Source organism: Primulina huaijiensis, chromosome 4 (assembly GCF_012295235.1).
Source record: "Primulina huaijiensis isolate GDHJ02 chromosome 4, ASM1229523v2, whole genome shotgun sequence".
Classification (NCBI taxonomy): domain Eukaryota; kingdom Viridiplantae; phylum Streptophyta; class Magnoliopsida; order Lamiales; family Gesneriaceae; genus Primulina; species Primulina huaijiensis.
The window spans coordinates 23,846,085-23,868,824 of record NC_133309.1 but is presented as its reverse complement, the minus strand read 5'-3'; the positions used below and the strand labels follow the sequence as shown (position 1 = coordinate 23,868,824).

Below are 22,740 nucleotides of genomic sequence, written 5' to 3'. Positions count from 1 at the left end.
CAACGGTGTGGATCCATTCTCACCGTTTCATGATATTTCCCCATTTTGTCTAACCCCATAAACCCTTTGACTCGGCCATTTCCTCTCTCTAGGGTTTTTCACTCACTGCTAAACCAGTAGCGGCACGAAGAAGGAAAAAAGGTACAATTTTTTAATCTTTTTTCCTATATACTCGAAGCAGCATCAGTGATCTTGCGTTGATGAGATCTAGTTATTTTTCCGATTAATACTGTTCTTGGGCCTTGGTTTTTGTTGATTTTCGTATTTCTTGATTTTTTTTGTGATTTTGATTTTTCTACTATCTTTGTGTTTATCTATGTTTTGATTGTTTTTTTTTTTTGAAAGATTGTTTTGATTAGTTTTGTATCTGGTGAAAATGTTACATTTCTTGAATTGTCATGGCTGTACTGAGAACATCCTGTTTATGGTCTTCCTAACACAATGTTCTTTGTTTTTTTCCTGGCGATCTGTGTTTAAGTATATTTCCTTGTTAGATTCCTTGTCATCTAAGGAGTATAATTATAGGCTGGAGCAATGGCTTTCTTGAGAAAAGCTGGGAATATGTTGGGGAAAACTCTGAGTTCGCGTATCAATCAGGAAATCACATCTTCCAGACCTTCCATCTTTCAAGCTATTAGATGCATGGCAACTTCGAAGCTCTTTATCGGAGGTGCGATAACATTTTCGTTTGAGGTCCACCTCCGTCAGCTAGGCTAGATTCGTCTTTTCAAATTTGTATCACACACGTGTTTTTATTCTGCAGGACTCTCGTACAGCACTGATGACATGAGTCTGTCAGAGACTTTCAGCAAGTATGGAGAAGTTGCTGAAGGTACTGTATTCCTAAATTGTATCATGCCTTCACTTTTTGTAACTTTCTCGTTCTGCATACAGCTTTGTTGATTCTATTTTATGGATGAACAGATGGTAAATAGTCACTCAGCTAGCATAATGTTGAAGATTTAAATCTCATACCATGCATCTTTATAATATTAAAAAGAGATATCCTATGCGTTGGTGCTGGCCTAAATCATGGTCATGACTATGATCGTGTTCCATGCTCAAAATATGTGGATTGGACTAGATTTGTGGATAAGATACTTGTTTCTTGGGGTGCATCCTTGACTTAATGTTTGACCAGCTTGTATGGCATTTTATACCCTTCTAAGTAATCATATCAGGGAATGAACTCGTTTCTTTTTCATGCTTGTTTTTATAAACTCAATCATTTATACTTTGTTTGGAGGCGATGCACCGGTGATAACTGTATTTCTTGCAGCTAGAGTAATTGTGGATCGTGATACTGGTAAATCAAGAGGATTTGGCTTTGTTACTTACGCTTCCGTTGATGATGCATCTGCTGCTATCCAAGCTCTGGACCAACAGGTGCTATCATTGCGCACTTCTGTTTCCACATATTAATTCATTTTCCTCAAGTTACTCTGGAGAATAATTGTGTTTTTGTCAAACATATTTCATTTACATATAATTGGCATCCATTTTGGCATCACTTTAGGAACTCCATGGTCGTAGGATAAGAGTGGATTATGCAAATGACAGGGCACGTGGTGGGGGTGGTGGTTACGGTGGTGGCTATGGTGGTGGTTATGGTGGTGGGGGCTATAGTAACAATGATGGTTATGGGGGGAATTATGGCGGTGGAAATTATGGACGTGGGGGCGGTGGTTATGGTGGTGGTGGGGATCTTAATTCAGGGGTCGACAAATACGATGGTAGGAATATGAGCTACGGGGGTGATGGTCAGAACTTAGGTGCTACCGGAGGCTCTGGGGGCAGTAGTGATGCTGGTGGTAGCCATTTTGCGAGCTCTGAACAGGAAGGTTTTGGTGACACTTTCGGTACTGGACAAAGCAATCAGTTTGGACGCGGTGATGAAGGTTTCGGCCAAGATGATCCATTGGAAGGAAACTACAGAGACGATGATGACACTCCTGGAAACTATGCTGATCGAAGGGGCTAAGGAAGGCTTGAGGTTATTTTCTTCGGTGGAGAAGTCTTGGAAGATGCAATGAAACTCATTTTATGAACTAAATCAACCATTTTTATTATTGTATTTCTAAATCATACTTTTTTGTTCATGTGTTTGAATCTACTTTGACTTAATGTTTGTATGATATTTTCGTCAGTTGTGTGATAACAAGAAATTATCATCAAATCAGAAAATGTCTATTTTTTTAAAGCTAAAAAGTAATGTCATGATAATTTTTTAACAAATGAAAATAATTATATTGAGAAATATAAAAAAATGTGAAAGACGTGACGTTATTTTTTTGTTTCTATTTCTTGGAAATATTTTTCATCCTCAAGGATTTACTATGTTTCTAAATCTAAACCCGCCCCCACCCCGAAGGGCATGATCGAATTTTACCTCACGGCCATCATCGCTCCCACTTTGCAATCAAACTAATCTTACCACAGTATTGTATACCAACGTATAATTTAATATTCCTAAAAAATCGTATAATTTAGTAAGACGCTGTTATATATCAAAAACAAATCAAACACATCGAAGTTTGGAAATGTTCAAATCAAACTCCCACTTTGCAATCAAACTAATCCTCGTACATAAACAAATCCTTGTTGAAAATCTCTCTCATACTAGTCAAACATAGGCCACAAACACATTGTGCAGGCCAGAAACAGACATTTTAGTAGTATAGAGAAATGGAAAGCATGAAAAACAACTGCCGACGACACAAGTTTGTTTCCCGTAATACAATGTCAACCACGGAGAATGTTATTATTATTAAAACCAAAAATAAATTCCGAACGGCGGGTGTGTCGCTGAAGAGTATGAAAATAAAATAATATTCGAATTACTTTTATTTCGACAGTCATCTGATGAGGAGGCAGAAGACATTGTGGGATTAACCCTCCAGTGCTGATGCTCCAGAAATAATCTCTGTCAGCTCAGTAGTGATAGATGCTTGACGAGTCCTGAGAGTGCACATAAAGACCGAGTTAAGAATGTAAGAAAATAACGATTTGAAGTTAATGTCTTGTAATTTGTCACAAAATAAATCGTATGTATAAGCCTTTTCAGCATCCTAGGTAAACCCGACGATGGTTCTCTTCAAACAGTATTTCAAAACTGGAATCATTTCCAATGACCTACAACTTGATTGAGGTTAAGAAAAACAAGAAACCAAAACTGCAATTGAAACTATACAATCATCTCAAGTTTTGAGAATCCAAATTCATATGGATCACTTAATTCAATGCAAACTACTTGATTTATATTAATTATTTACAAACCCCTTTATTTATTTATTTATTTTCATAGTAAAAAATAAAATAATTATATTATCTTGTAATACAATTATTTATCAAATAGTAAGATGACCTTCCGAGAGAAGACGGTACTTATTTTTCCCTAAAATAAAGAAATAAACTTCAGTTTGAATCATAATTGAACCGGAACCGAACATGTCTAAGGGTTCAATTCTAATTCCACCATCCATAGAGCCTCAAAAGTAGGTCTTGAAACCATGGCTAGATCTAATTCTGAATCATCCTACATTTAGGGATCATTATCACTTTACAACTTTAATCTCAAAGTTTGAAATGATAGCTTTCTAGTCAGCTAATCCCCCGATCCCTCTCTTGTATTAACTTTACAATTTCCATGTCCTTGTATTTTCCGCAGGTTCCCAAACATATTAAAACATTTAATCCTAATCTATTTTCAGTCAATTTGACCCCAAACTTTTATCCCATATACTCATTTCTGGTTCGGTCAATTTTGGTGAACTTGACAATATTTAGTAAGATTGTCCAAAAACACAACAATGAAGTAGAAGTACATGGATATGCAGATCATAGAAAGAAAATGCATCTGCGTGCACAAAAAAATGGTCTACGTCGATGAGAAATTGGCGAAACCTGTTATAAGTAAGAGTGAGACGATCAAGCATATCTCCTGCATTTCGGCTAGAGCTATCCATAGCAGACATTCTAGCACCTTGCTCACTGCAAGCATTCTCTAATAGTGCATTGAACATAACCTGACGAAATCATTAACCGTCTTTACAATGCAAAACATGCGAATAATTGATCCTAAACCTAGACATACCAGTCGAAGTTAACATTGGAGATATTGAATTATTGATTAGAAAGGTAGACCTACACAAGAAACCTAAGCACACCAGTCGAAGTTAACACGGGAGATATGAACTATTGATGCAAAGGTAAACCTACACAAGTAAACTGGAATTCGGAAAGATTCTGAAGCACTTCTGACTTTGTTTCGCCACCTTCAATCTCATAAGAATCCAATTCCCCAAGTTTTCCCCCAGCTTCAGCTTCTCTCTCCACAACCTATAAGAACGTCGTTTACAATAACATTCATTGCTTATGACACACAGAGATGGCATCATGCCAATATATGAAGCTGATGCGATGCTGACCTCGGGAGATAATACAGTTGCAGTTGTTGGCACAAAGGATACAACTGAATGGAACTTATTGAAAACAATTCTCAAAGCATCGTACTCAACATTCTTCAGGATATCGTCTGCAAGCACAGCAACCTGCAATCAATAGAACTTACAAAATCAGAAGACATAACAGATTTCAGGAAGAAAACTGCTCCTTTTAATGCATTTACATTTTCTGTAACAATCACAGATCGACAAGGTTGTTCCGACTATCTAAAATTTCTACTGGATTATGAAGAGATACTGAAAATCCAGATCTAAGAAAACTAGGTTAGCAAAATCAAAATCCATACAGACATCCAAAAATCAATTGAAATATGACTGAGGCACTGAGCTAATCCAGATAACTGCCTACAGAGCATTAAAATGTTTAAAACAACAAAAAAATTATCAGTATTGCATTGAATAAAACTAGCAACAATAACTACTTCATATAATGGCCCGTAAACTATCAGAGATGGCACATCTGCCATAAGTAAAAATTCTCTCACACATCTATAGAATGTGAAGGTGTACTTTTGAATTTAGGCAACAAAATACTCGAGATGTGTTCATATCATGTAATAATAGTTTGAACGACTGGATTTAACCAAACATAAATCAAAGTGGATTTGGTGGAGTTCAGATAGCAGTCATTACAAGATATTATTGACTACATCAATACAGAGTTTTTCTAAGCTAATGAAAGCAAGGAACAAGAGTAGCTGAATTCAAAATAAGGTAAGTGAGCTAGAAAAACTATACAAGGAGGCTTATTTTTTGACTAATTTGAAAGCCTCGATTACAAAGAACAATCACTGAAACTGTACTCATAGAAAAGGCCCGAAATACTACCTGAGTATAGTTCAGTGGATTTTTCTGCAACTCAGTTATTGATAGCTCAATATCTTTCTTTGAATCACGCACAAGTTGGGCCTTAGCCTTTTCTCCCAAAATAACATATTTACTTTCCTTTTCCGGACCTGTGGTCCAAAATATCAAGATGCTAATGATCCATATGCCCACTAATGATCAGGGTGAAAGAAACATGAAAACATGCTTACGTGCCTGAATTTATCTTATAAAGGCCCCTGCTTATTTTGACAGAGGTAGAATTGATTCCACCACAAAGACCTTTGTCAGAAGATACTGTCACAATAACATTCTTCTTGACATCAACACCTGATGATTGAAACAAATGGACAGTAAGTAGTAAAACAGTATTTGTCTTGGCAGAATAAAGAACATAATTGATAATACCACCCAACACAGTAGTCAAAGAAAAAGCTAATCGTATAAACGAAAATGGACAATGCAATGCCCAACCCTCTGTTGTGGAACAAGAACAAAACCATAATAGAGATACAGAAGGGATTAAGCATTATTTTGATTTGCTTCAATTCAGAGTCAGTAGGAAACTGTAATATTTTGGGAAAGTACCAGCATCCCCACCCAACAAAACAACCACCCCTCCATCCACTAAAAGTAATAACACAGAATGCGAGACACGGAGATTAATTCAATTTGATATTTCTGGGTCGAATTTCCATTTATACATTACAAACAATACAATAACAAATTTGACGATTAAAGGACTGAAAAATTGTGTGTACTATGCTGCCCACAGTCAAAAGCTCCCTTTTTATTCAATATAAGAGATGTGCAATACCAAAAAGCCCTGAATATGAATGGAAAAGTACAGTATAATTAACAAGGGAATGAAAAACTGTCTGCAATCAAAGTTCAGAAAAATAATTCACAAGCTGAACTTGCTTTCATGGCCAATGTAAAGAAATATTCATCTCATACAACTTCATATCTATATCACCACCAAACTCTACGTTTATCATAGATCCACTACAGAGTTCGAATTCAGATACAACTCCAAAGTAAATAATCATGTTGCACCAGAAAAAAGACAATTCATGTTATGAATGGCATACTTCCAGCAGACAGTAAATGTTGCCATGAATAAAAAAACATTTAAAAGAAATCAACAGAAACAACAGACAAAACACTTGGTAACTTTGAGATATAAAATTATTTTGTATTTACTTGGAGTGTCACCAAGCAAAGCAGTGAATGGCTGCCATAGGCCACGTGACTTTTCAGCTCTCGTTTGAACAGCTCGGAGCTTTGAAGCTGCAACCATCTTCATTGCCTTGGTGATTTTTTGAATATTTTTAACACTCTTCATTCGGTTGCGAACTGCAATATTTACATAATCACAAGAACATTTCATCTAAAGTTTTCAAAGATTAACAAACAGAATGGTTCAAATTTTGAGATAAAAAGATGAACAAAATAAGCATTAAATGCAAGAACATACCAATTTGAGTTGAAACTGAACGAACCCCCAAAACAGCCTGCTCCCTGTTAACATATACTGATTGATTTAGATGCAAAGAAATTTAAGTATAACTAAATTATGTCAAAATCATACTTCATATGTTTTTTTGAGTTTTTTTTTTTTTTGGAGTGTTCACTTGCAAGGAGACAGCCTAAAAGCATCGTTTTTCTAACTACCTTCTCAACTTATATTTTATTGCTCTTCAGCTTGATTATTACAAGTATTTAAATACAATTTGAGTGTAGCAAGAAAATATCATGCAAAAATTATAATCACAAAAACTACTTTAATAACTCCTAATTTTATTTTTTAAAAATAAAATTAATTTATACACTAGGTTTGTAAGGAAAACTTACAGTTGATTAAATTTAAAATTTCTACAATGATATTAGTAATAATAAATAAAATTTGCACCATTAAAGATATTTTAGGAATTACATGATTAATATATAAAGATCTGAAAGTAAGAGAGAGAAAGAATAATCCAACCAACTATCATTTTTATCTATTGCTTGTTATTTGAGGTGGGATGGGGGTCATTTTGGTTTCATACATTTGTAGTACCATGCTAATTTTTATTTGCCTCTCCATACTTTTTTGTATTATTGTTGTGCCTAGACACGGGTTGGCACGAGTCCACATCATTCATATAACAAAGAAAAGAAAAGAAAAGAAAGGACATGAGTCGTGGATTTAACCAACACCTCTCACTACAACATTATACAAAAACTTGGCACATTACAGCGAAAGGAAGACCAATTCTGTCAAATTTAATAAAGATAGAATGTTTAATAGAGGAATTTCGAAGCAAAAGTTACTGAAATTTTCCTCCATGAATGCCAATTAGCCAATTCATTGGCTATACACAGATGTAACCGTGTAACACTGATGGTCATAAAAAAATACATACAAAAGCCATTGATCCAGTCTAAAAGGCTTGCACTTGAACACATTTTTTTGCAGCACATGAAACAGCAAGGCAAGCGCAAAACATTGAAAAGCAGAGAAAATCTCCGAAAGTTAAGCATGCAATTCATGGAAATAATTATACTTCATGTGACAGACTTTGAGCTCGTTTGGAATAAAAAGCTCTTCCAAAAAGTTTTTTAAAATTTTATGTGTTTGGATAGGCTTTTTAGTTAATTAAGCTAATATTAGAGCTTTTTGAAAAGCCCAAATTATGAGCTTTTCAATAACCTAGAATCAAAACAATATCCTCTCATCATATCTCAACCTAAATTTTCCTCTATTCTACCAGGTAATATTTTCAAACTCCTCTCTATTTTTCATATAATTTTTTCCTTATAATGCATGACTAATAGAATTTGGATGGAATGAGTCCATTTATTTTTTTCTTAAATAATGTCCATTGATTTTGGGTAGCTGGTCTCCATGTTTGGATTAATCTTATCGTTGTTCAAGCTCATGTGACCATTTAGGATGTCTTGTTTATCAAATATTTACTGAATCAATAAAAAAATAGTCTCCAATTTTTATATTTGTTGGTTTGTGGAGTTGGATTTTGGAACTTGGAATAGTGACAGTGACAATACCATAGCATATACATGATATAATTGACAATTATGTTTTTTATTCATATGTTTGTTTTAGGATTGAAATGACTTATCATTGATAGAATAACAATAAAAATCGAGTTATTAATTAATTATAATTAATCCTAGGTATTATTTGGTCTGATATTTTTCTTATGCTTTATTTTTCGAATATAGAATGTATTCAAAGTTAGCTCCTAAAAGAGGATTATCAGATCTAAGCCAAGTATCTAGATATACGATTAAGAATATTGACCTTGGAGTTGTAGCTGATGAGAATACTAAGGCGGATTGGATCAATCAGAATACCGAAATATTTTAAAAAAAATTTGCCGAGGAAATTGAATCAAGAAATAAGCTTAATAAACATTTAAACAAAGAGGGTCATGCAAATTTAGTTTCAAAATTTTGTGAGAGAACATATCTTTCTTTGAATCACAAACAATTTAAAAATAAAAGGGAAGCTATGATAAAATAATTTGCATTGTGGGCACAACTTATCGGAAATAATGAGACTGGTCTTGGTTGGGATCATAACAAGATGACCGTGCAAGCTTATAATTGTTAGTGGGAGGAGAAGATTAATGTACATAATTTCTATGATACATTTAAATTATTTTTATTTATTTTTGCTTTACATTACAGGAAAATCTCGAGTATGCAAAGTTCAGATTGAGTGGACCCAAGAATTCAGAGTTATTGGAATGCATATTTAAAGGTTATATAGCAACTGGTTATGCTGCAATAGCATCATCAGAGAATCAACCAGATCATAATAATTTGAATGATGATACAAATGATTGAGATGTTAAGTTAGATGGAGAGTTTCGAAATGATATTTATACTAATGCTGGAACGAAGTAGTTATGGAAAACTCAACAATGGATGTTAACAACTCCAAGCAGCAAAGAAAGAGAAAGAGAAATGAGAGTGAGGAAAAAGAATCCAATTGCCACTAGGTTAGTTAATCAACTTGATTGTGAGCTCCAAGAATTTGAGACTCAAAAGTCCATACATGAAACACCAAAGGGTGATCCACGTAGCATTGAAAATTGCTTAGAGGTTCTACGTAATTTGCCTAGTATGGCGGTTGTAGTGAGCAATTCTTCATAGTTACTAGAGTTTTGGGTAAAACGCAAAATAGACAAACATTACAGATTGAAGGACACGAAACTGCAGATTGGTTGGGCATCTACTTTCACTAAAGATGATTTGAATCGCTATTGACATGAGTTCTGTTTTACGCAAATTATTTGAATTTTTCAACTTTAATTTTCTTTATTGAGGAGTTACTTATTTCGTAAATCTTTACATTTTTTCATGTAAGAATCTAAAACATTTATTGTTTATAGTTATATGTCCTATCTTTATCTTTATTTATATATTTTCATTGGATGTCTGAGAGTTCAGATTCAAATGTATCGGATGACTCTGATGCATCAAGTTATTCAGATCGTTCTGTTGATTCTATTAGAAATACACATAACTCTGACAAAAGAATGGTTTTGTTATCATTGTGTGATGTTACTAATTATGTTTTGAAATATATAAGAAGAATGTACGACATCGTGGCTATTAGGGTATCAATGGGTGACGTAGTTATTGAATGGGAATGAGACATGATGCTTTGAAATGTTTGGAATGAGGAAACATGTGTTTTATAAATTATGAGATGATCTACTAAAAATACAGCTTACAGCCAACAAGAGGAGTTGATATATATGAAAAGGTAGGGTTATTTTTGTAGATGATGAGCCAACCTGCTTCAGTTAGAGATGTTCAAGAGCGTTTTTAACACACATGGGAAACTGTTTCAAGACAATTTCACAGCGTTTTAGAGTCCATATGGAAGATGTCGAGAAATATCATCAAACCCGTCAATCCTAAATTTACACATGCCCGTAGACATATTAAGAATGATAAAAGATATTGGCTTTATTCAAATATTGTACAAGGGCTATTGATGGTACATATATATGCATTTGTGTTCCTCCTAGCAAGCAAATAGATTTCACCGGAAGAAAAGGGTTTACTTCAACAAATGTTATGGTTGTATGCTGACTTCGACATGTGCTTCACTTTTGTATGGACTGGTTGTGAAGGTTCTGCTCATGATTATAAAATTTTTAAAGGCGAAAAATGACATTTTCCACTCCGACCTGAAAGTTTGATACTAATATATCTTATGCTTTTAAATTGTTTAAAACAATATTTATACCTTAACTCCTATTTTTTGCACGTAAGTATTATTTAGTTGATGTTGGTATCCTACTTTCAAATTATTTATGGGGCCGTATAAAGATACTAGATATCATTTGCCTCAATTTCGATTGACTCCAAAGTTCAGATCAAGGAATTAAGTATTTCGATTTATTCCAAAGTTCAGATCAAGAAATTAAGTATTTAATTATTATCATTCAAGTTTAAGGACGGTTGAAAGAACATTTGGACTGTGCAAGGCACAATGAAAGGCATTACAAAATATGCCGACATGTTCTCTGTATACTCAATTCAAAATTATAGTAGCGTGTTTTGCTTTGCACAATTTCATAAGAGGGTATGATGCGACTGGAGATATTCTTGAACAACTAGAAAATATTGATGATTTGCGAGAAATCGAACAAGATGATGAAAATGATTATATTTATGATAGAGGTACAAGATGATGAACCAACACAAGACAACAATAGACAAATGAAAGAAGTGAGAAATGATATAAATAACTTATAGCCAATGGAATGTGAGAATTAACAATTATTTTATGTTTTTTAGATTTTCAATGTGAGGATATTGTTATGATTTATAAATTTAATGCTTTATTTAAATTATTTATATTTATAGATTACATCAATAGAAGTATAATAGAAAAATATATATCAATTCGTGAATTAAAAATCATTTCAATTATATGCATCCAAACACATTTTCTGACTGATAAAAGTGCTTTTTATCTATTTATTCAAACACAAAAATAGCACAAAAAAAAACTACTAAAACCAAACAGGCTCTTTAGCTCATACTTTCTTGACATGGTCTAAATTTTGGTAATCACCATCAAGAATAAGCTATCGATGGTCCTTATTTACTGGTTCAATTGACTGACAAGCATAACTGGAACATCAAATCACAATGCTAAATAATTTTCTGCTTTTACACACAAGTTTTTCCCAAATGGCTAAAAATTGCATAAACCTTCGAGAAAGCAGATCGAATAAAAGGGAAAGGGCCAATCTTCGAAAGAAATGAAACAATGAAACAAGAAATCAAAATTTTCCATTTATTTCGATTAGATGAACAGCAAGTTCCACGCGTAGACCACAGAATCCATTGAAATACAAATAAGCAAAACGACACGAAGGAATTCATATACATAAATAACAAGATAAGTCCAAACACTAAAAAACTACAATGCATTTAAATACATAACATACATGGTCTCGTATTCAGAAGGAGCGAGAGAAGAGCGGAGAGGAGAGATAAGAGGAACGGCGAAACGCCTCCCCTCGCGTCTAAGCGCAGCCATAGCCATTGCTACTTCGTTTCGATCCGATCCAGTAGATTCCCTCCTGATGATTCGATCAAAGAAGGTGAGCTTTTAGGGTTTTCTGTATTGCTCCGAGATGGGGGTGATTCAGCTCGGTGTGCGATGGGACTGTCGAGTGGAGGAATTTTATTCAGACTCATACGACGTCGTTGGATCTGTGACAAATACGGCGTCGTTTTCAGACGTAGAAACTCTTCCTGGGGGCCCCCTAAAAGATGATATTTTGCATCGTGGTGCTTAGCTTTGGTTAAAGTTCATTGTGGTCCCTTATGTTTTTTTCTTTTTAATAACAGATCAAAATCATATATTACAAATATTAAAATATTATTTAAAATATGGGTTAATCGATTTTAAAAAGTTTAAAACCGTAACCGAACTAAACAATTTGATCAATTTTTCTTAAATTAGAACCTATTTTCCGAAGTATCCGAATCAAGTTAACGAATTGGATCGATTGATTAATTCAGTTTAACAAAAATTTTCATATTTTGTCAAATCTCTCTCCAAAGGAAGAGACCAACTAGGACAAGTNCATACAGGGACCGATTTGTTTACCAAATAACCAAAATACGTACATTTAAAAAAACATTTATTTTATATGACCGTTTTTTATTTCTTGAAAAGCAAAAATACTTTTTGTCATTGGCAACCACAACAACAACAACAATAATAATAATCACCAAAATTTGAGCCAATATCCATCCCAAAATATTGTCACCCTAACTAACCTTATAGCAATGTACGTCAAGGATTAAAGTAACAAGTGAATGGACCAGCAGAAGACACAAGATCCAAATGTCTAACATTAAGTTCCATCTTCTTGTGCTTTACTAGTCTAAACTTTTCAGGTAAACAAGTATCTCAAAAACTCCTGTGAGACGGTCTCACAGGTCAATTTTGTGAAACAGATATTCTATATGGGTCATCCACGAAAAAATATTACTTTTTATGTCAAATATATTAATTTTTATTGTAAATATGGACATGATTGATCCGTCTCATGAATAAAGATCCGTGAGACCGTCTTATGAAAGACCTACTCAACAAGCATAGTCCTGCTCAGCAGTAAAATATACCGCATTTATCAGCCTCTATTCAATTATAGTGTCCCTTCTCCTCAAACTGAATCCAACTTTCACTCACATTTCAAAACCAATTACTCACTTCACGGTCTACTAAACAAATTCGCATCGAACACACAACAAACAGGTAATCAAATGAGTGCACTGACTCAAATCACACAGATTACATTTATCCTTGACGAAAACCACCAGAGACCAGATAAACATCTTTATTTTTGTCCTTCAGCTTCTTCACCAATGCATCAATTCCAGGAGAAAGTCTAAACAATCACATGCATCAATACTTTGGTTGAGAAATATGTCATTTATTCTTCTTGCCACGAAACTAGATGGTTGTTTTGAGGTATACAGCACATATAAATTCTATTTGCCTCTAACGTATTGACAAACGAGAAGCACATACATAACAATCCAACATTCCTCGCTCAAATGCATGTAAATAAGCAGTCATTTCAAATCTATCACATCTTCTTCAAGATGATCCAAAAATGACTATAAAAGAAAAGAAAACGGCATGCCAGGTTTCGTACTTTGGAGGTCTCTTCTCAAGGAAATCTTTCACCTGAGAGAATGACGGAGTGAAAAGAGATAATCTGGCAGCCAATGCCTGCTCAAAAGGAACGGAGCCACTCATTGCCCTAGCATAACCAACAAATTAAAATAAACTCAAATTCCATCGATGGGGTAACTAAAAAAGACGAGAAAAGAAATATGAATAATAAAAATGACTTAAGAAATGAAATTTAATCAATTTCAAGTAAACGAAAGGTTTGAGAAATTTTCAATGGATAATGAATGAATTTGACAATTAACTAGCAGTTCATATACCAAAACGAGTCTTATTTCATTTTCAAGTAAATTATATATCAATCGACTCAGTTTCATCGTTCAGATATCAGTTAATAGTAAAAATAATCTGTGTTCTAATTTAACTCAACATTCTAACAGGAGTCTTACCTCATGGAGATAAATATGATTGAATCAATGGGTGATACCCGCAGTTGAAGCAATCTGCGAGAAACACCAAGCAAAGTTGTAATAGCTGACCGGGAAACTCTAACAGAGCAACCAAATGCAGTCAATTCCAGAGAACAATCTTCAGCATATATAACAATAAATTTATGGTCCGCTGTAAAATTTCATAAACAATAAACTTTGTACCTGGCACACAATCATCAAAATGTGCGCACTTCCCCTTCCAGAGATAATAAGCAAGAATTATCAAATTATCTCACAAACAATAGCAGTTCATCTGCACATATAAAAGACATAGAACGACTATAAATAAGATAACCAACACCAATATGGTAATTTACTAAGATCTTTATGTAAATCGAAATCAACTTAACAGAAAATGATGACTGTGCATAAGCCCATTTTTGAAGAACAACAAAAATAATTAAAGGGTGGAATGAGACCTGGATTATCCGTACTTCCGAGAGGACGATCTGATATTGGCAAAACCCAATCTGTCACTTTGACTCAATACTTCTTGACTTTAGTAGCAAGCGAATCTTACTGTTTATAAAGTTACCAATAATCTTTACAAGAACAAAAACCATTGCGGAAGTAGTGGAAGCGTCTGGTATCACGAACAGCGATTTCTTGATTTATGATCCTCGAGGCAAACTTCATATATTCATGGCAGTCTCCACATATGCGAAGATTTTTGAATATTCTAATTTTTCCGCTTTTGACCTCTCTTGTAAGAGCAAAACCCAAAGCCAACCTTTCACTATGATGAAAAAGGTTCTCTCTTTTTTCATTGTCTGGCACATTATGAAGTACATAATCCGTGTTTGGTACATAGCCTGCCACAGTAAGCCTCTGTCCCAACTCTTCCAACTTCTGATGGATGTCCAGTAGACATGGATGTGTCGCATCTTGAGATAAGAAAACATGAACTTGAGCATCAATCTCTACCCAGCTGCACCCAGGTTCTTTTTTAATGCCCTTACTGGACATGGATGCCCGAATACGCGACACGTCATCCCACATTCTTCTACTAGCGTAAATATTAGATAACAAGATGTAGTTTGAACCTGTTTCTGGGTCAATTTGAAAAAGTTTCTCAGCAGCTCTTTCACCCAATTTGACATTTCCATGAGCTCTACATGCCCCAAGAACATTCTCCCAGATCAAAACATTTGGTGTTAGTTCCATGCCATCAATGAGGCTTTCAACTTCATCGAATTTTCCTGCTCTACCAAACATATCCACCATACAAGCATAATGTTCAATACACGGAGATGTTCCAAACAATTCTCTCATGGAGTAAAAATGTTTTTTCCCTTCTTCAACCAAACCCAAGTGACTGCATGCTGCAAGGATCCCGACAAAAGTGACCACATCAGGCAACACATTTTCCTTCATCATTGTCCTGAATGCTTGAAGAGCCTTATCGTCCTGTCCATGTTGAGAATATGCACATATAATTGTGTTCCATATAACGGTGTCATCTAACTGAGTGTCATTAAACAATGACTCAGCGGCATCAATATGCCCACATTTCCCATACATATCAATCAATGCACTTGCTACAAACATGTCATCTGACTGACCAGCCTTAACGGCGAGAGAGTGTAATTGTCGGCCAATCTCAAGGCTTGCAATCTCAGACGAGCCATTCAAACAACTAGCAAGTGTGAATTCGTTTGGAGTAAAACCATCTCTCCGCATCTGATTGAAGCATTGGACACTTTTTTCAGCTTGATTGGTCTGTGAATAACCGGAAATTAACACGGTCCAAGTGAAGACGTCTTTCTCATTTAATCTATTAAAAATAACTTCAACATCTTCCATGCACCCGCACTTGGCATACATGTCAATTAAAGCGGTTCCCACATATGCATCATCATCAAAACTATCTTTAATTACGAGCGAGTGCACTTGTTTCCCGAATTCAATATTCAAGAGGCTAGAACAAGACCTCAGAGTGCTAATGAATGAGTACAGGTTAGGCCTGTAACCTTCTGTAAGCATCTGCTTGAAAATTCTGTTTCCTTGATCAGAAGTTTTCTCATCATGGAATCCAGATAAAAGGGCATTCCAAGAAACTACATCCCATTTCGTCATTCTGTTAAAAATATCATACCCATCATAAATTGATCGAAATTTCATATACATAGAAATCAATGCATTACTGACCAGATCATCATAATCAAAACCAAATTTGTAAGCACAAGCATGAATGCTTTTACCAAATTTTAGGTCACCCAAATCAGTGGCCGCACTGATAATACTGGCAAAGGTGAACTGATTGGGCCTCACACCAGAATGCCTCATCAAGCAGAACAATTTGGCTGCTTCTTCCTTTTGACCTTGTTGATCGAGGACACTGATAATAGAACTCCAAGCGACTATATCAGGATCTTTGATCCCCTTGAACACTTTAAGGGCATCATTTACCAAACCACTTTTTGAGTACATATTAACCAGGCTACAACTGACAAAATCATCAAGCTCACCCCCAACCTTGATCACCATTGAATGGATGGCCCGTCCACCTCTAAAATTACTGGAACAGGCAACTCCCTTCAAAATTATTGACAATGTGTGATTACTAAACCTCATTTCTAGCTCTGACATTTCGCAAAACAATTGTAAAACTGCCTCTCCATGTCCTGCCTGTGCATAACCGTTGAGCAAAGCATTCCACGACACAGCATTTTTCTCTGGCATCAAACTGAAAACATCATCTGCATATTCCATCTCCCCACATTTGGCGTAAAGATCAATTAAAATGGAACCAACAAAAACATCTGAAAGCCTGCCAATTTTAACCACTTCTGCATGCAACTGTTTCCCAAGCTCCAAATCAGAAATCATTGAACAACCCTTCAAAACTGTCGCCAAAGTAAACTCATTGGGTCTCACATCCTCCCTCCTCATCTCACAGAACAGCTCAACACTTTCCACACCATACCCTCGAGCTACAAACCCTGAGATCAAAGCCGTCCAAGATACAACTTCTTTCGTTGGCATTTGCTCAAAGACATTTCTTGAAACCTCCAAAGCCCCACATTTTGCGTAGAAATTAATCAAAGAAATCCATAAATGCACATCAGGCTTGGTCTCGCACCTAACGATACGGCCATGAATCGCTTTACCGCCAGCCAAACACAACTCGTTCGAGTAATTTCTCAGCATTTCAGAATACCATATAAGCCTAGCTTTAACATCTCTCCCAGAAAAGCAGCTCAAACTTATAGCCCGATCAGATGAACGCTCCATACAAGGAGTCTGCTGTTCTTTAAACCCATTGACAAGTACAAATCTTTTCCGGTTTCTTTCACAACTAAACCCGCCATCGAGCATTTCCGTAGTTCTTACAGCGGAAGCACCAAGGGAAGAGCGGGAGCAAAACCAAGAAAACCGATTCTTTTTACTCGGGCATTGCGTTGAACATCTTCTGGGCAATCGATGACCAGTTAAAAGAACACCCCGGATAACATTAGAGGGATGGTTGAGCATCGGTAGAGTCGCGAAATCGCGTCCCATTAAAAAAAAACTAAAACCACCTCCTCTGGTCGCAGAAGCTCCGCAGCAAAACTTTATATGGAGAATTGATAACCCACCAAATACAACGGATTACTAACTACCCGAAATGGAAGCAGGAAAAGAGCAATTTCGACAGAATTTGATTGCCAATCCATGTTCGAGTTATCTATCCGGAGCACAAGTGCGGAAGAAGAAAATGGCGAGGCTGGATATATTTTGGATTTTGGCTCTCTTGTTTTCTTTTTCTCGAAAATATTTTTTTAAAAATTAATTCTTTTAACATTAAATAATTTTTATTTAAAAAATCTATATTAAAATAAAATTTTACAAATGTTTTTCTAATAATTATTGAAACATATAATATTTATTATTATATATTTACTTTTATGATAGGAGTAATATGATTGTTTAAATATTTAAAAGAATAAATAAAAATAAAGAAATATTTTATTTGTAGATGGTATGAGTCTAAAATTCACTAGAACAGAATTTTATGATAATTGATTTATAACTCTTTTAGGAATTTCGTGATTTCTGTTTTAAGGCATAAATAATCTTTAAATTTTTAATAATCGACTACCATTTCACTTGTATACGTTTTTTTTTTTAAAGTACTGACACATTTTCATATTTATTTGATAAGTAAGTCTTTTGTAAGACGATTTTACAGATCTATTTTCATTAGACAAGTCAATTCGGTCCATATTTAAAATAAAAAGTATACTTTTATCATAAAATATAATAATTTTTTATGAATCAAGTCGGATTGGAGAAATGTCTAATAAAATTAATTTGTGAAACAATCTAACGTAAAATTTTGTGTTCTCATGTCTTCACTAAAGATTTAATCAGGACGGTGTCAAATAGAGGAAGGGGCAGCCGTCCCACGTAAATTTTTCATATCCTAAAACTCGTCAAAATTTTAACTCATTGGATCCGGGGCAGATCCAATGACTATTTTTTATCCAAATATGTTGGAACTTAAGTACCATATCACTCAAGCTCGATTCGATTTTGTTCGAACTTAAACTCGATTGAGTAATCAATTTCAATTTCTAGCTCGACTTGTGTACATGTCGAGTCACTCGATCTCGTACTTGAAAAGCTCAAAAGCCTTTCTAACACTTTGATAAAAACGTTTAGGGTTTAATAAGTTTAGGTATATATATTGACAAAAATAAATTTTAAATTTTATATCCTCTGGTTTTTTTTTTTAAATACTCGAGTAACTCCAGAGTTACATGAATATAAACAGCTAAAACTCGAGCTCGGTCAAATTAAGTTCGAGTCGAGTTTTGATTGAGTTGTTCATGAGTTACTCACGAATAACTTGACTCACTTACACTCTTGTACTTTTGCTACATGGAGCTGAAAATTTTACGGCAAAATTTTAGGTCATTATATGTTTTGTTAAATTTATTAAACTCCTTTCAATTCTTAATCACTCGGCATAGGAATCTTGCCAAATCAAATTCTAAAAAAAAAATTCTAATTGAATTTAACATCAATTAAAAAAAAATTCAAATCAATGTTATGGTCCCAAATAAATAAATTTATCTATTAAAAAACTAATGAAAAATAATTTTAAATTTGATAAAAGAGATCTAACAATAATTAAAGAGCAGGTCTCTTGTGAGACGGTCTCACGAATCTTTATCTACGGCCAACCCTATCGATATTCACACTAAAAAGTAATACTCTTAGCATAAAAAGTAATATTTTTTCATGGATGACTCAAATAATATATCTGTATCACAAAATACGACCCGTGAGACAGTCTCACACAAAGTTTGCCATAATTAAACCGTAACCATAGCTTTCAAGATTAATAAAAAAAAGTTTAAATAAATAGAATATATTTTTCCAGATTGTGACCAGGGAAGCAAGCGGTCCATGCTTCAAATCAATTGCTGACAATGAAGAACGATTCAAGTTTCTTCCCAATTCTCCCAAAATGAGAAGAGCGTCGGTGATGACGTTTAAAGTATACTAGTCGTCGCTTAAAGGACATATGCAATAACAATTATCGATATCAATCAAAATCGTAAATTATTTAATCCATCACGATCTCTCGGGAGGGTCGATCCTTATTAATAACCGATGTGATTAGCTCTCACGTGTCATTTGGTGCAAATGATAAGATTCAAAATACTTGTTTCATCTAACGCCTTAGATCAGAGTTATGTGATAATTGGAGTTAAAAATAGTTATTTTATTCAGATTGTAATTATGAAAAGATGAAAAACTTGGCTAAAAATAATAATTATGTTTGAAGATGTAAAAAATTAAAAGGAAAATGAATTTTTGGACAAAGAGAATAAAAAAAGCAATAAAGTCTAGAAAATCTGTTGTCATATAACATTCTTTATAATTTCTTCAACAACAATCACTATTGCCATAAAAAAAACTAAAACTGAACTATTTGTAATCTCTTTTCAATATATTTGCACTTATGCATACATAATAACATAATATATATACGTATAGATTTGATCGTACTCACTGTGGACACTTACGTGAGCACCAACGTCCACTTGTTGAATGTGATGAAAGTTTACATTGTTTTGGCATGGTAAGCTAGCTATCTGGTTTCTTTGATGGCTGGATGGTATGTTGCCTGTAGAGACTCGCGATTCTGTTGTTGGAAGGAATCCATGTTCATAGATTGCTGAAGTAGATCATGAACATATTAAATTAATGGAAATCAGGCATAGATCTATTGATATCGGCGACGTTAACATTGGCTAGCTTTCAATTGAGCGAGAGACGGAACTAGAGAAGGCACGGGGAAGGGTGGTGATACAAATGAAGGGGCGGCGATGGTGCTGAAAGGCATGGCTCGGTGGAGTAGGAGGGGCGTAAAAGGTTGGGGCATGCTTCGCACCAGGTTGTTCACATCGACGATTCCAATGCCAACCGGCCCCATTCCCATTCCCATTCCGAGTCCCATTCGTCCCAAAAGCGACATCTGAAGTTGTTGTTGCATCCCTAAAGGCATCACCGTTTGGGCAGGCATGGCTCTTGCATTGCTCAGGATTTGAACTTGTGCTTGGAGTTGTTTTAAGTACTCGATCACCTCGTCTAACATGGATTCTTTATCAGTATGTGATAGATGATTTTCATCAAGTAATTAGTATTTATAAATAGGCCATTGAAATTCATATATAAAATAGTATACTGTGTCACTCGATTTTCTTTCGAAATTGCACTAAAACCTGACGGTGCGATGTATGTGATGCAGTGAGATGATGTTTGTTATAATTGAGTCTCGAACTCGATTCTCATATCAAATTTAAGATCTTAATGTCAGATGAGCTATAAGTCATCAATATACACGAAGCAATTTTAATTACAGATTTTTCGGGCACATATAATTACGTGCATTTAATTAGGGTTTTGCATAGAGACGACATAAAGTTTTTCCTCTTATACTCGTTTTCTGAATCTGTGTGTTGTCTTGCTTTACATAAGTTTCATATTGTATTTTAGAAAATAAGTTTAATATATTTCTAAAATTATACTTTATAATAATAAATAAAAAATATATATGAATAAAATAAATTGTTTTAAGAGTAAATACTTACCATGTTGGCATTAGGCAGTAACTTCTGCATAGCCACATCTTCTCGTTGATCTTGTCTCTGCGTCTCTAGTACCATGCATTATATTGAAGACAATCAATTAATTAGTAACATTTTGAAACCATTGTTGTATTAATTAGTAACATTTCGAAACCATTGTTGTATAAAATATGTCATTAAATTCTTGTTTTTAATGATTTTTTTATTTTATTTTTGAATCAGGAAAAAAAAATCATTGTTGTATTAATAATTCTTTTATAGATAATCGAAAGCGAAATAAAAATCAATATAGAGTTAAGAAACATTTAATCACTTTGCGTCATATCCGTCGTTCGGAGAATGTTGTTGCACACAAACTTGCTTCGTTTGGTATTTCTTCTCAATCCCCCTTTGTTTGGGGACATGGGAATTTTCCGTTTTGGTTGGTTGACCTTGTAATGAATGATCTTACTATCTCGTAATAAAGTTACAAGCTTTACCATAAAAAAAAAGTAAATTTTTTGTTAAGATTAAGATTTGGACATAACTCAATCCCAAATGTTAACTCAAGAGGGGAGGATTATCCAAATCCATATATGTAACTCCCATGGATTTTATTTAACCTATGTGAGATAACTAATACACCCTCTCAAGAATTAATATCTAGAGTATGAAGTTTATAAATGAACCGACTATGGGCAGAAAGGTTAGCTCAACTATGGACAGTCCAACACATAACGGTAGAACCTGAGCTCTGATATTATGTTAAGATTGAGACTTAGACCTAGCTCAACCCCAAAAGCTAGTTCAAGAGAGAAATATTATCAAAGTCCATATATGTAACTCTAAATATTTTATCTAATCGATGTTGGACAGCTGACATTTCTCTCCTTGTATTATAACATGCATCATATTATTAATTTTGAAATGTATAATTTATTTAAGAAACTTAATGAATTTTGCGTTTTAAATAATACAGTAATAAAAAATAAATAATATATTTCTTGTGAGACGAATCAGCTTTTCTCATATTTATAATAATAAGTAATACTTTTAACATTAAAAGTAATAATTTTTTATGGGTGATCAAAATAGGAGATATGTCTCATAAAATTTACTCATGACACCGTCTCACAAAATTTTTTGTGAAAAATAAATATAACAATATATAATTATTATCTTGGCCTTTCACCATTCCGAAAAGAAATAACTCAGTGTTGTTGGGGGATATTACAAGTATATATTACAATATAGTTGTGTAATATATTTTTTTATTCTAACATTTTGTGAAAAATATATTGCTCATTTTTTCTTCCCGGAAACACGAAAGTAAACCAATTTTTTTGTGTGGCAATACAACAAGCAACGTATGGAAAAAAAATTAAAATATTATCCAAAAGTAATAATACTTTTATCACAAAAACTTTCATGAGATCGTTTTACAACTCTAATTCAACTAACTTATGAAAAAAAATATGATTTTTATGTCAAAATATTATTTTCTTTGCATATATAAATCAGATCAACTCAATTCACGAATATAAATATGTGAGACCGTCTCACAGTAAATATGTTCTACTTGGATATATTTGCTTTCCCAAGTGATTGATAAGCATACAATTTTATTTTCAGAAATATTTACATATATTTCTCTCTTAAAACGCCTTTTTCCCCATAAAATAAAACGTCTTTTTAATTTAATTTTTTTAATATAT

At 34.1% G+C, this 22,740-nt stretch overlaps 3 protein-coding genes across 10 annotated transcripts; 1 reads left to right on the top strand and 2 right to left on the bottom strand.

The window, feature by feature from the left end:
• On the top strand, window positions 1-2,146 carry LOC140975586 (uncharacterized). 3 transcript variants are annotated; one of them, XM_073439371.1, is made up of 5 exons: window positions 1-141; window positions 526-670; window positions 764-832; window positions 1,280-1,386; window positions 1,517-2,146. In XM_073439371.1, exons 2-5 carry the CDS (start codon window positions 535-537, stop codon window positions 1,979-1,981), a joined length of 777 nt encoding a protein of 258 aa, XP_073295472.1. In that variant the 5' UTR covers window positions 1-141; window positions 526-534; the 3' UTR covers window positions 1,982-2,146. The 3 variants fall into 3 exon arrangements, with proteins under 3 accessions (XP_073295472.1, XP_073295471.1, XP_073295474.1); XM_073439370.1 differs by having other exon boundaries at window positions 10-141; window positions 495-670; XM_073439373.1 differs by having other exon boundaries at window positions 79-141; window positions 512-670.
• A 387-nt stretch (window positions 2,147-2,533) lies between these two features.
• On the bottom strand, window positions 2,534-12,027 carry LOC140975585 (ATP synthase subunit gamma, mitochondrial-like). Its single transcript, XM_073439369.1, has 9 exons — window positions 11,771-12,027; window positions 6,766-6,809; window positions 6,492-6,644; window positions 5,505-5,618; window positions 5,292-5,419; window positions 4,428-4,550; window positions 4,219-4,338; window positions 3,904-4,025; window positions 2,534-2,958 (listed from the first exon to the last, which is right to left on the bottom strand). Exons 1-9 carry the CDS (start codon window positions 11,866-11,868, stop codon window positions 2,889-2,891), a joined length of 972 nt encoding a protein of 323 aa, XP_073295470.1. The 5' UTR covers window positions 11,869-12,027; the 3' UTR covers window positions 2,534-2,888.
• A 1,098-nt stretch (window positions 12,028-13,125) lies between these two features.
• On the bottom strand, window positions 13,126-17,699 carry LOC140975583 (pentatricopeptide repeat-containing protein At2g03880, mitochondrial-like). Of its 6 annotated transcripts, XM_073439364.1 has the most exons (5): window positions 14,384-17,699; window positions 14,127-14,217; window positions 13,923-13,976; window positions 13,496-13,603; window positions 13,126-13,225 (listed from the first exon to the last, which is right to left on the bottom strand). In XM_073439364.1, the coding sequence occupies exon 1, from the start codon at window positions 17,463-17,465 to the stop codon at window positions 14,496-14,498; it is 2,970 nt and encodes a 989-aa protein (XP_073295465.1). In that variant the 5' UTR covers window positions 17,466-17,699; the 3' UTR covers window positions 13,126-13,225; window positions 13,496-13,603; window positions 13,923-13,976; window positions 14,127-14,217; window positions 14,384-14,495. The 6 variants fall into 6 exon arrangements, with proteins under 6 accessions (XP_073295465.1, XP_073295467.1, XP_073295466.1 ...); XM_073439366.1 differs by lacking the exon at window positions 13,126-13,225 and having other exon boundaries at window positions 13,232-13,603; window positions 13,923-14,061; XM_073439365.1 differs by lacking the exon at window positions 13,126-13,225 and having other exon boundaries at window positions 13,232-13,603; window positions 13,923-14,021.
• Window positions 17,700-22,740: the final 5,041 nt, after the last annotated feature.

What these genes read in the sequence shown, in the direction of transcription:
- LOC140975583 (XM_073439364.1), bottom strand. Translation starts at nt 17,465, where the DNA reads ATGGGACGCGATTTCGCGACTCTACCGATGCTCAACCATCCCTCTAAT.
- LOC140975585 (XM_073439369.1), bottom strand. Translation starts at nt 11,868, where the DNA reads ATGGCTATGGCTGCGCTTAGACGCGAGGGGAGGCGTTTCGCCGTTCCT. An exon ending in TTTGCTTGGTGACACTCCAA is followed by an intron (nt 5,619 to 6,491) that starts GTAAATACAAAA and finishes TTCAATCATCAG; the next exon opens with GTGTTGATGTCAAGAAGAAT. An exon ending in CCTTTATAAGATAAATTCAG is followed by an intron (nt 5,420 to 5,504) that starts GCACGTAAGCAT and finishes TTTGGACCACAG; the next exon opens with GTCCGGAAAAGGAAAGTAAA.
- LOC140975586 (XM_073439371.1), top strand. Translation starts at nt 535, where the DNA reads ATGGCTTTCTTGAGAAAAGCTGGGAATATGTTGGGGAAAACTCTGAGT. An exon ending in GTATGGAGAAGTTGCTGAAG is followed by an intron (nt 833 to 1,279) that starts GTACTGTATTCC and finishes TATTTCTTGCAG; the next exon opens with CTAGAGTAATTGTGGATCGT. An exon ending in TCCAAGCTCTGGACCAACAG is followed by an intron (nt 1,387 to 1,516) that starts GTGCTATCATTG and finishes GCATCACTTTAG; the next exon opens with GAACTCCATGGTCGTAGGAT.